At 41.8% G+C, this 13,176-nt stretch overlaps 1 protein-coding gene across 4 annotated transcripts in view; it reads right to left on the bottom strand.

Annotated features, from left to right (window-relative positions):
* Positions 1-5,498: 5,498 nt before the first annotated feature.
* Positions 5,499-13,176, bottom strand: part of ACAD11 (acyl-CoA dehydrogenase family member 11) — a 71,611-nt gene continuing 63,933 nt past the window's right edge. For 3 of the 4 annotated variants that reach the window (XM_081071998.1, XM_081072000.1, XM_081071999.1), the window contains exons 18-20: positions 9,104-9,220; positions 8,214-8,323; positions 5,499-7,239 (exon numbers count right to left, since the gene is read on the bottom strand). In XM_081071998.1, the coding sequence (XP_080928124.1) occupies positions 7,125-7,239; positions 8,214-8,323; positions 9,104-9,220 (342 nt within the window). In that variant the 3' untranslated portion in view covers positions 5,499-7,124. The remainder of the gene's footprint in view (positions 7,240-8,213; positions 8,324-9,103; positions 9,221-13,176) is intronic. The other variant, XR_013994870.1, reaches the window with a different exon arrangement.

Here is a 13,176-nt window from a genome sequence, read left to right as displayed (position 1 = left end):
TACCAGTTTATGTTTTCAAGGTTGTGTGGTTGACAAATATGCTGCCCTATCTAGTACGGCTGGGTGGGGTTTTTAGGTTGAGTGAGTTGTCAGCTGGATGAAAGACGCCTGAGTTGAAGGACATGGGGGTGGGGCTCTTCACACGCGCAGCCCCCTGGGGCCCTCAGTAGGACTGGTTGGATCGCCCAAGTCTCGGCTGCAAAATGAATCTAGTGTTCTTTCAATTCCAGTTGGCCTCATGCTGCGTTGCTTCGACTAGCTTTAAATAAGAAATCCTTGACTTAATACACTTTAAAAAATCATGAGCTAGCAAAGCTAACACTGAGTATCAGGCAGGAACTGCGTAAGTCCCTCAGCATTCATCCCACAATTCAGGTCAAATGTTACAGCTTTCATGAGTGGCTGTTTCTGCCTCTCTTGGATGTTTATTGTCTCAAACTTTGCCAGCAAAAAAAAGAGTTAAAAATAAAACAAAAATATCATTAACTGAGTATGTGAGGATCACAGCATACTATGTTTTTGCCTGTGAAATTATTTACTCCTGGGGATTTAGTCCAGTGTCTTGAAGGCTTGGAAAGAGACTTCTTGCAGAAAAGGTTTCAATTGGATTTAGAATTTGAACCTACCTTCAACCAAAGGAGGAGGGCAAACTGCCAGGTTCCATAGGTCTGTGTTGCTCGGGCCTGACGAGCAGCGGCCACGGACACAGGGGAGAGCAGGCTATAGAAGGAAGCTCATTTACTTCTCAGCACTCCGGGAAGGGGGCTTTTTCTTCTAAAAAAAAGAAGGACCGTGTCCAGATGAGAAGGCCACCCCTCCAGCCTGAGGCATGGCTTAGCCCCTGATAGTGGCTTCATTTAGCATCTGAGAAGCAGAGGTAGGATTTCTGAACTAAACGGAATGAAATGCAACAAGTAAGCCAATTAGGGACCATTTCCCCTGCAGCCAAAAACCTCATCACAGACAATTTTGGGAGAAAATAATTGATGATCACAGTTTTGAATTGTATAAAAAAAGTCTCCAGTTTCCATGACAAGATTGTTATTAATTCCTACCAAGCTGGAAGGACTGTGGCTCATAAATCAACTGCGTAACCTTAAGAGACCGAGTTTATACTCTTCTATTTCTGTGTATTAGAGCCAACCTTTTGTTCCATTCGGAAACCCTAACCACGCTGAACAAATACCAGTTATCCCTCAAATAATCGTTAGGAATTGGTAATACCACAGGATCCTTGGTAAACTAGAAATGCTTAGTAATTCATTGTTGAGTGTTTATTTTTTTTTCTTTTTCTCTTAAATAGAAAATGTACTGGAATTAACTTTTTCCCTTCACTAGACAAAAACATGAAAGATAAAATCACTACCTTCCCTTCGTTCCGTAGTTGACGGTTGTTTTTGGCTGCTCAGTATCCATTCTCCATTTCTAATAATGCCCCAAGTCCTTTTCCACAGGGAGCGATTTTGGTGGGAAGGTGGCCTGGTGACGCCTTGAACGGCAGAAGCTAAAGGGACACAGCTGTGCTGTCCAATCCAGTGGTCACTGACCACCAATGACTACTGAGTACAGGAAATGTTCTAAGACACTGAGTTTTTATTTAATTTTAGTTAACTTATTTAAATTTAAAAACTGATGCTCAGTTCAGTTTTTGAAAACGTTTAAGTATGTTTGGAACAATTTGAGTATGTGAATCTACTTTTTCAACTCAATTTTATGAAATCCACCTACAGTTAACTTTTTATAGTTCACGTATTTCCGTATTTCTGTTGAAAGTTCAGCTTCCAAATTAAGATGTGTTACAAATGTAAAATAGACTCTGGAGTTTGGGGGGAAAGTGTAAAATATCTTATTGGTAATTTGTTGTATTGGTTACATGTTGAAATGATACTATTTGGCGAGATGACGTTAAATAAAATACGTTGTTACGATTAGTTCCTTTCTTTTTCCTTTCTTTAACGTGGTATTAGCAATGTGACATCACAAGTGTGGCTTGCATTACATTTCTCTTCCCCTTCAGGCTGGGGCAGACCTGTAACCCGAGTGTGGCCAACCGAATGCTCCTCAGAGCCCAGCAAGCAAGGCAAGGACAGAACCAGTGGACAAGTCAGAGGGAGGTGAGCCACTGCAGGGTCACTGCCCACCCACCCCACCCCCGCCCCCTCAGGGGGCCTAAGTCTTCCGCTTCCACATCCCCAGAGTCCCTTTTCCTCACATTAGCCGGCTGTTCCTGATGTTTGCAGTCAAACAGCTGGACAGACCTGACCAGGATTTGTCAGGAAGTGAGTCTCTACCCACGGCCCCCCAGTTTACCCGAATCCCTAGTACGGCTTGTTGCCGCTGACGTCACAACCCTGGGGCTGGGACAGCGGAGTTTATGTCAGCTCCTTGGGGACGCTGGTGCTCAGCCAGGGTTGAGAAGCTCGGCTCTAGGTCTTTTAAGCATCAGCAGGGCGAGGTGGTAAACACAGCCTATGCCAGCACACTTCTGATAGAGGTTCCACACCATTCCTGGGATCCCTGCCCTCCAGTGGAAGGATACCATTCTCACGGTCAGCTAATATTTATTCCCATTCTCGGCATTGTCCTAGATGCTAAGGAAATGACAGTGAACAAAATACCCAAACCCCTCTCTGCTAGACATACTTTTTAGTGGGGGAACGGGTTTAATAAGCCCCATAAAAAAAGAAACAGAGTATGTTACATGGTGAAAGTGCTAAGGAGAAAACCAAACCAGGGAAGGGTGTAAGGTCTGAATGTGTGTGTTTAGACGGGGTGGTCACAGAAGGAGCACCTAGGAGGTCATGTTTGCAGGGGAGGAGCAAGGCTTCCGAGCATGGGGTGGGGGAACTTTCCAGGCAAACAGAGAAGCAAGTGCAGAGACCCCGAGGTAGGACTTTGGCCTTGAAGTTGCCATGAAGTTCCTTAATTCGCCCCCCCACCCCTGACTTGTGAGGCCAAAGGCTGCTCAGAACTTCTGGATGCTGCCCGTGGTCACAGAGGGGCAGTGGGCAGGGCCGGGGGTTCTGGGGCCAGGGCAAGCTCTGTGCGGGACTCGGGGAGGCTGTTGCCTTAACCACATCTCCTCCCTTGTGTGATTTGCGGGGCCGTTTTGAAATTGGAATCCACTCTTGTCAGTTGAAGGGATCTCACGAGGAATTGCAGGAGGAGTAAGTAGCTTCTAGACCACATACCACTTGTGGCCAGAGGGCTGCCTGACTCTACCCAACATAGTCCTTGCAAAGGGGCAATGTCAGCCTCGCACGGGCGGCACTCGGCATGTTTGCAAGCAGCTGACCAGGAGCTGGGGACTTGAGTCCCCTGTGAGGGACACGCTTCCGATCCCCAGGGCACCTCGAATACTGGCCTGCATGTGAGGATTGGACTTGAGGCCCACGTCTGTCTGTGCCTATGGACAGATAAGCCTGTTAACAGTTGGGTTTTGATTTTTTAAAAATGCATTCAAGTAACCAAAAGTCAAATGAGAGTATCCTAATTTCCCAGGAGTAGGTGGAAAGCTTTCCCTTCTGCTCAGTAAGGGAAGATTTTAATCAGTAGTCCCAGCATGCTGAGATAAGTGAGGAAATCCAGGAACGCTCTTCTTGCATATTTTTACCCCATAAGAATGCCCTATTTTAACAGGAAACAGTACTTTTTCTAATTGAAAAAAAGTATCTGAGGTATTGGCAGAACAGAAGTTCTGTGTGGCTGGTGTGGAGTAAAGAAAAAGAATGGTAGAAATTAACGTCAGACAGGTGAGTGCGGTGGGGAGAGGAGGCATCTGCAATGTCCACTTTCAACCATTTAAAGAGTGAAACACGGCTCTTCACCAGGGTGGTGTCAGCCCGCAACCCAGCTGGTGCAGGGGTGCAGGGCAGGGGCCCCTGGAGAGCCGTGTGCACACCCTGCTGTCTGTCTGTCTGAGATCTTAACTGGGGCTTATTTTCGGGGAGACACGGTATGTGCAGTGAGAAGTGCTATGAAAAAAAGAATGGCAGATAGCAGTAGAGAAGGACAAAGTGTGTCGTGCTAGTTTAGAACAAGTGGTCAAGAAAGAACACTTTGAGAAGGAGACTTTTGTGCAGGCTTCTGGAAATCTCAGGGTAGATCTTTCCAGGCAGAGAAAACAGGGACAACCAGATTGAGAGGCCTGGCCGTGATTGATTGTTGGGCCAGTAGCCAGGAGGCCGTGATGGAGGGAGCGAGCGGGGGCGGTGCACTCAGAGGTGTCAGGGGACAAGCTCAGAAGGAACTGTCTGCCAGGGCAAGGCCTGTGGATTCTAGGCTGATGAGGCAGAAAGCCCCTGCAACATGCTGACAGGGTCGTGCTGGCTGCGGGGAGAGACTAGAAGCCCTGATGGGAGACCAGCCCAGTCATCCAGGCAAAAGGAGAAATACACGCCCCAAACCCTGGGCTAACAGTAGGCCCACTGATCGCTCTGCACCCCTTTACTCCTTGGGGATGGGAGCATCAAGTGCCAGAGAAAGAGGAAAGCCGCGCTCAGGCTACCCAGCTTCATTGAAACAGGGCATTTGTCCAGAGAAGACATTTTCTTAAATAAAGGCTATAAAGTGAAATGTATTTAAGGCCGTCACTAATTGAAATGCCTTCAGAAGCCTGGATAAGAAGTACCTCTCTTCTTAACTTCCCAGAAACTGCTGCTGCTGAATTCAAGACTGAGGACCGTGGTGTTTGCAAGCCTTCTGCAGCCCATCTGTCAAAGCGCCTGCATGCTGCTCTTGAACTCGGCGGCTTCTCACCTGCTTGTTTTCTTGGACGAAATATGAGCGCGCCTATGACACGTACGTGGACCACACTGTGTGAAGCGCTGGGGTGATGTGCGCCTTGGGGGGGGAGCCTTTGTAAATAGCACAGGGTGCTGAGGAAATCAGCTCTTCCAGGAGCAGCTGAACTTCCCCTTATGTGTTCCCCCAGGTTAAAATGTCAGCTGCCAGAGGTTCCCCCTGGAAAAGCACTGCCACACCGTCCACGACAGCTTTGTGGGGAGCCTCGTGGTGACGTCCCTGCCGGACAGTGCTCCCTGCTGCTGACCACATGCAAATCTTGGAGACTTCCCGCCCGGTAAAGCACTGACTGGTGAGTTCTCGCCTTCTTCCCACCATGTGGGGTATTACAAAGGGCAGCTTCTTCCTTTCAAACCATGTGCTGCCAGATGCTCAGCAAACCTGGCTGCCTGTCCCAGGGGAAAACCTGAGGAGACCCCAGAAATGGCCTGGAGGCTCCCATGCTTAGTCCATTCACTCACTGCAACTGAGGCCAGGGTTCCCTGAGCTTACTTTATCCTTTGGAGACTGGACTCTGCCCTTTGAAAACAACCCTTACTATTCTTTACAGCATTTTATCTGAATAAATTAAGGGTAAGGGAGAGAAGTGAATATGGACCACAGGGAGTGACTGTGTATATGACAGACATAGATAAAAATAGTTAACCACCAGCTTAGCCCATTTTCCTCAAAGAGAAAACAATGATCACAAAACCGTAAGTACAAGATATAACCTTTAATTCTAATTGTTCAGAAACAACCCTGATTTAAGTCACAACTTTTAAAACTAGTAATAAGGTTAACTAGCTTGGGTTATAAGATTTTATCCAGTTTAAGGATACCTTATACAGTACTTTATTGTGGTTCACAAATATCAAGGTGCTTCTTCAATATGGCTTCAGTGACTGTTTAAGAAACCCTAGGTAAGTAAGAGTCCTCTAGGTTTAAAGGTTAATTCCAACGTGCAGAAAGAAAAATGAGGTGTAGAGAGAGGTTAAGGCTCAAAGGAAAAATGTTTAAGAGGCCCACGTGATACATAAGGAATCAGAACCCAGGTCTTTGTCAAATGTCTGCTTCTACGCCCCCACACTCCAAGACAACATTTAAACAGTGATTGAAATAATCTCAGAACATCAGCACACTGATGTGATGTGTATGCTTTCTAATAAAACAATTTTGTCATTTTTAGAAATAAAAATGCTTTCATTTGAAGACTGAAAAATTCACCAGTTACTATTCCAGTGGCATCCACACTAGAAAGGTAACAAGAAACAGGTAAAATTAATTTTAATATATTTTATTCACTATATCCAAATTTTATTTCAACATGTAATCAATATTTAAGAAGTATTAATGAAAATATTTACTATTTTTTCATACTATCAAAATTTGGTGTATATTTTATACCTTATTTCTTAATTCAGATGCTAAATTTTCATTCAAAATACTTGCTCTGTATTTAGATTTCATAAAATTTACATTTGAAAAAGTCAATTCACATACCCAAGTTAGTTGAAGTATACTTAAAAGATTTCCAGTAACTGAGTTGAGAATCAATATTAATTAAAATTTTTAAAAATCAAAAATTCAGTTCCTCAGTTGCACTAGCCACAATTCAAGTGCTCAAGAGTCACGCTGGCCCATGGCTGCTATACTGAACCAGCTGCTTTAAAGAGCCACAGGAGTCTGCTCTTAATACAAGGGTGTTGATTTAATGGGACACAGTTAGAGCAGACGTCTTTAATCTCTTCTCTTCTCAAAATTAAATAACTTTCTTGTACCTTAAACTATCCACTGTCTCATCAACATATTATAAATTATAAAAATTTTTCTTAATTATATTTTGTCATATGCCATATTTTGTAGTAAAACTGCATTCAGATATTATGTATAAATGCTTCCTGTTGAATTATAAAAAGACTTATATGAAGCATCTTTCTCCAAAGTAAACATTACTACAAAATATTAAACCAACTCCTAAGACCAATGTTAAAAAGGAGATCCCGTTATTTACAAAGCAATGATTACATATTCGTTGAATATTTATTTAAATGAAACAATTCATGAGAATCAAAGTGAAAATATTTTTATGCCTATGCTTTAGCTGTCATTTACTTCATTATCGCTCTACTAATTGAGTATTTAAAAAATGCAAAACACTTAGGTATTAGACTGAATGACATCAGCCTAACACCTTGAAATTATAAAACCTACTGATCAAAATAGATGCTCAAATCTTTACCGAAAGTAATTAAGTCCTGTAGTTAAATTGCTGCAAAAATAGAAAGATTCAAATGCTGGAGCCCATGAAGTTTGTCTAAAGGTGAGACAGTGCCGCCTCCTTACACCTTGGCCCTCAAGCTGCTGGCTTGGTCCCGAAGCTCCAATGCTGCAATTGCCGAGAGGTGGACTTCATCAGGCCCATCTGCTAAGCGTAAGGTTCGTGTTAAGGCGTACCTGGACAAACAGAAGGAACAGGGATGGCAGGAGTTACCAGAGCGGAACAGATACTTTAATGTCAGTCACTCTGATTCTAAGCCCAAATTATTAATTTTTGCAGTCTCACCAAAGCAGTGATAAGAAAAAGAGCAGAGGGAAAATCAAAGAAAGAAGCCCACAGACTTCTGAAATGTCATTTTCAAGTTCTCACCTTGGGAACTGTACTTTCAAAGGGCATAGTGCAGTGGGCTTAGTCTCAGCCTTGATTAGCTACAGGTTGCTAGAAGTTGCTACAACTGTAGGGGATCTCTTAGGTAAGCCAGAAGCAGTGAAGTATAAATATGTAATACTTCTACATTTATAACTCTACAGTGTAGATACGTAGTTCTTTGTTAAGGTTAGAAATGGATGAGGGGAAAGGGATGTGATAGAGCAGGTGGCCTGTGACTGTGGGGGTGGACAATGGCGAGTATTCCTTCTCGACTCCCAGCAACCGGAATCTGGACATGAGACGGTCACTGGTGCGCCCTGCGCACACTGGCTGAGGCCTCCTGTGGATGTGGCAAGCCGCCCTCGGTTTACACACCTCAGCCTGGCCCTGGCTCCCTTTGGCCTTCTCTGCCCCCTCCTTTCCTTCCTAGTTCCGGGTGAACATCCCATGCTGTTTCTTCTACCCAGGAACCCCAGTGTCAAAGCTTACATAATTGACTGAGACACTAGTTGTAATCGTAAGAGCAACTATTAATTCATCCTGAGCTGTATGTTAAAGTACCTATATTAATTACAGTTGACCTTTGAACAGTGAGGAGGGTAGGTCGCTGATGTTCAGTGTAGCTGAAAATCCCCATATAACAAGTCCATTATCTAGCATTCAATTATGCTTTAAACTAGGTTAGTATCTTTGTTTTCTTCTTAAACAGTGTCACGGCATCTGTAGATGTTTAACTCCAAGCCTATCAAAATTAGATGGTTATTAAATGACATCTACTCACATGTTAGCCAGCGGGTAATCCTGGGAAACACCTGCACCTCCACACACTTGGATGGCCCGGTCAATAATTTTGCAGGCAGCCCGAGGGGCAGCCACTTTAATCATTGCAATCTACAAAAGCAAGACACAAAAAGAATGTACCTTTCTTCAACAATACACATTGTGACACTCTGATATGATCTGTATTTTCTTTGTGAAATGGAATGAGGGAACTTTCCCACATGCATCACCACTTAAACAGGATCTTTGATGAAGGACAATAAGGATCCGCTGTGATGCAGCGAACGGCCATATTTCAGTCAATACAGACCTTTTGGAAAGAGATAGTAGCTCTTCCAAATCACATTTTATTTATTTCTAGCTTGCTTTGTTTCCAAAAGAATTTCAGGCAGCCGATAAATTACTTTCATCACCTTAAGGCTCATAAAAAGAGTTCAAGAGTCTTTACTAATCAGTTTTCTCTTAGCAATGTTATTGGCATTTAGAATTAAATGATCACATTCTTATTCCATACAAGCCAGAAGCATAAGAAGGCAGGGCACCTTTTATGTGTCAACACAGTGCTGTGCATTCTCTATCACCCTGGTCACTCTTTATTAGAACCCTACGCCATAGGCAGAAAGCTTAGATACTTGGCCTAGTGTCACAAGGCTAGCAGAAAGTGACATACTGAGTACAATTCCAGGTCTGTATGAAGTCTAGGATTTCCCTAATCCCTGTGGCTACATCTCAAGAAAACTAGTAGGTGCCATACATTTATAATCTTTAAACCAAAACCATACAGAAGCTTCCAATATTCCCAGTGCCATCAAGGCACCAGTGGGACCTGAAATGCCCAATGGGTGGAGAAACCGGAACAGGCTTGGCCAATGGTGGTCCTAGGGGCCTCACCTCCTTCTTAGCGCCACTGCTGCCCAGAGTGTCAATTTTGTGGGCAGCTCTCAGGGTCAACAAGCGGATCTCTTCAATGGCAATGCGACTTTCAGCAATCCAGTGAGCCACAACTTCCTGTAGGGGAGCAAAGGACAGCAAAACTGGGGAGATAAGCTGGTGCTGATGGCACGTGTAACACAGCCTTGTGGTTTGGTGAAAACACTCTAGGACAACAACTGTTCCCAAGCCTTACTCTACATGTTTTTAAGTGGAAGAGTTAATGCGTTTGATACAACTTCTTTAATAGTTGTAACACCTGATTTATTTCACCTTTAGTGAGTTTGGTAGTTTGTGGCTTTTGAGGACTCAGTCCATTTCATCTAAGTTGTTAAATTTATGTACTGTGCACTCATGCCTGAGTGTGAGGGTCCCAAGGCCCAGATCTACAGTGGAGGAGATTCCATTTCAGCCTCAGTTCCAGGCCTATTCTCCAGTCCAGCTTTTCCTGGAGAGCTCTGCATTGTGGTTTACAGGGTATCTGCACGGATTAAGAAAATGGTACTTCCAATGACTTCTACTTCCAGGAAAATGGAGTAAGAGATGTACTTTTCCCTTTCTTCTTGCTAAGTACAGTTAAAAACCTGAGCATTATCTATATAACAAACCTAAGAAAACTCTGAATGTTGGAGAAAAGAAGGCAGACCTGCTAGGGACTTCCAGACTAAAAGAATAACTTGGTGGTGATTTCTCTGGGCTTTCTTTTTGCCTCACATATCCCAGACCTGGAGCTGAACAAGACAGCAACCTGGAAATGCCTATGAGCACAAACAAGAATCAAACAAAAAAGTGTCCCACCAAAGCCTCCTCTGTTTAGCTGAAGGATTGGTTAGGGGTAGCCTAGCAAGACAGAAAACCTTAATACAATAACAACTCTACCCAAGCCAAATGCAGAAAAAACTATGGCCCTGCCCCTACTCATGCCTGTAGATTTCCACTCTCATCAGTGTTATAATGAGGAACCTCAACACCCCTGCCAGGGAGGTGTCAGAGAAGCCAAACGAGGAGCTAGACCAGCAACAAGCTCAATTCCACCTGTGGTGTCAGTGGAGACCACATGGGGAGCCTGGACTCCTCAGTATCAGTGGAAGCTGAGAAGGAACCTGGACTTCTACATCTGCCTGGCAGTAATGAGATGGTAGAACCCCATCTTCTAACAGAGTGGTGTCTCAGAAAGCCAGCTAAAATAGAAGGTTTATATAGGCTAATATCCCTGATGAACACAGATGCAAAATCCTCCAGAAAATATTGGCAAACCAAATTCAGCAATATGCTGAAAAGATCATACACCATGTTCAAGTGAGATTTATTCCTGTCATACAAGGTTGATTCAATATCCACAAATCAATTAACCAGAACACCACATAAATAAAATGAAGGATTAAAAAAATATGATTGTATCAATATGCAGAAAGAACATTTGACAAAATCTAACATTTATGTTAAAAATTCAGCAAAGTGGGGATATAGGGACCATACCTCAACATAATAAAGGCCATATATGGCAAACCCATATAATATCACACTCAATCATGAAAAGCTGAAAGCTTTTTCTTTAAGATCAGGAACAAGACAAAGATGTCCACTTTTTATCAAAGTTGTTCAATATAGCATTGGAAGTCCTAGCCACAGCAATTAGAAAAGAAAGAGAAATAAAAGGTATCCAAGTTGGAAAGGAAGAAGTAAAATTCTTATTTACAGATGACTTGATACTATATATAGAGAACCCAAAAGATTCCACCAAAAAACTATTAGAACTAATAAATGAATTCAGTAAAGTAGCGGGACACAAATTTAATATTCAGAAATCAGTTGCATTTTTTATACAACAATAACGAACTATTAGAAAGAGAAATTAAGAAAACAATCCCATTTACAACTGCATCAAAAAGAATAAAATACCTAGGAATAAATTTAATGAAGGAGGTACTTGGAAAGCTACTGTGTTTCCTCGAAAATAAGACCTAGCCGGACAATCAGCTCTAATGCGTCCTTTGGAGCAAAAATTAATATAAGACCCAGTCTTATATTATATATACTATATTATAGTAAAATAAGACCTGGTCTTATATTAATTTTTGCTCCAAAAGATGCATTAGAGCTAATTGTCCGGCTAGATCTTATTTTTGGGTAAACTTGGTATAAGACCCTGAAGAAAGACATCGAAGACACAAATAAATGGAATCATATACTGTGCTCATGGACAGGAGGTATTAACATCATTAAATGTCCATAATACCTGAAGAAATCTACAGGTTCAGTACAATCCCTATCAAAATACTAATGGCAAAGCAATCTTGAGAAAGAACAAAGTTGGAGGTATCACGCTACCTGATATCAAACTATACTACAAGATCATAGTAATCAAAACAGCATAGTACCGGCATAAAAACAGACACATAGATCAATGGAGCAGAATAGAGAGCCCAGAAATAAACCCATGCTTATATGGTCATTTAATCTACAACAAAGGAGGCAAGAATATACAGAAGGGTAAAGACAGTCTCTTCAATAAAATGGTGTTAGGGAAACTGGATACATGCAAAAAAAAAAAATTAGACCACCTTCTAATACCATATACAAAATAAACTCAAAATGGATTTAAAGACTTAAATGTAAAACCTGAAACCATAAAACTCTTAGAAGAAAATACAGGCAATAAACTCTTTGACATTGGTCTAGCAGTAATTTTTTGGATATGTTCCCTAGGGCAAAGACAACAAAAGCAAAAATAAACAATGGGACTACATCAAACTAAAAAGCTTTTGCATCCAAAAGGAAACGAATAAAACAAAAAGGCAACCTGCTGAATGGAAGAAGATATTTGCAAATGACTTAACTGATACTGAGTTATTATCCAAAATATAAGAAGAACTCATACAGCTTGACATCAAAACAAGAAACCATTTGATTAACAAAATGGGCAAAGGACCAGAATAGACATTTCTCCAAAGAGGGCATACAGATGTCCAACAGACACATGAGAAAGATGTTCAGCACCACTAATCATCAGGGAAATGCAAATTAAAACCACAATAAGATATCAACCTCACACCTGTCAGAATGGCTATCAATAAATCAACAAACAATGAGTGTTGATGAGGACGTGGAGAAATGAGACCCCTCATTCACTCTTGGCGGGACTGCAAATTAGTGCAGCCAGTATGGAAAACAGTATAGAGGTTCCTCAAAAAATTAAAAAGGGACTGCAAATTAGTGCAGCCAGTATGGAAAACAGTATAGAGGTTCCTCAAAAAATTAAAAAGGGACTGCAAATTAGTGCAGCCAGTATGGAAAACAGTATAGAGGTTCCTCAAAAAATTAAAAAGAACTATCTTATGACCCAGCAATTCCACTTCTGGGTATTTATCCAAAGGAATTCAAAATACTACTTGGAAAAAATGAATGCATCCATATGTTCATTGCTGCATTGTTTATAATAGTCAAGACACAGAAGCAATCTTAATGTCCATCAGTGGATGAATGGATAAAGCAGATGTGAAATATATCTGTGTGTGACACATACATACACACACGAATATTACTCGGCCACGAAAAAGAATGAAATTTTACTGTTTTCAACAACATGGTCAGCCCTAGAGGCTAGTATTATGCTAAGGGAAGTAGGTCAGACAGAGAAAGACAAATACCATATGATTTCACTTGTATGTAGAATCTAAAAAACAAAATAAACAAAACAAACAGACTCATAGATACAGAGAACAAACTGAAGGTTGCCAGATGGGAGGGGGTTTAAGTGAAAAAGGTGACGGGATTAAGAAGTACAAATTGGTAGTTACAAAATAGTCACGGGGATGTAAAGTACAGCTTAGGGAATATAGTCAGTAATATTGTAATAACTAGATATGGTACCAAGTACTAGACTAATTGGAGAGATCACTTTGTAAATTATGTAATTGTCTAAGCACTATGCTGCACACCTGAAACTAATGTAATGTTAAATGTGAAGTCTAATTAAAATAGTAACAAATAATCATTTTAAGACAGTATTACCCTAATACCAAAACCAGATA

Source organism: Rhinolophus hipposideros, assembly GCF_964194185.1.
Source record: "Rhinolophus hipposideros genome assembly, chromosome: 14".
In the NCBI taxonomy this organism is placed as follows: Eukaryota; Metazoa; Chordata; class Mammalia; order Chiroptera; family Rhinolophidae; genus Rhinolophus; species Rhinolophus hipposideros.
Note: the sequence above shows the minus strand (reverse complement) of the source record. Positions and strands in the feature narration are given on the sequence as shown.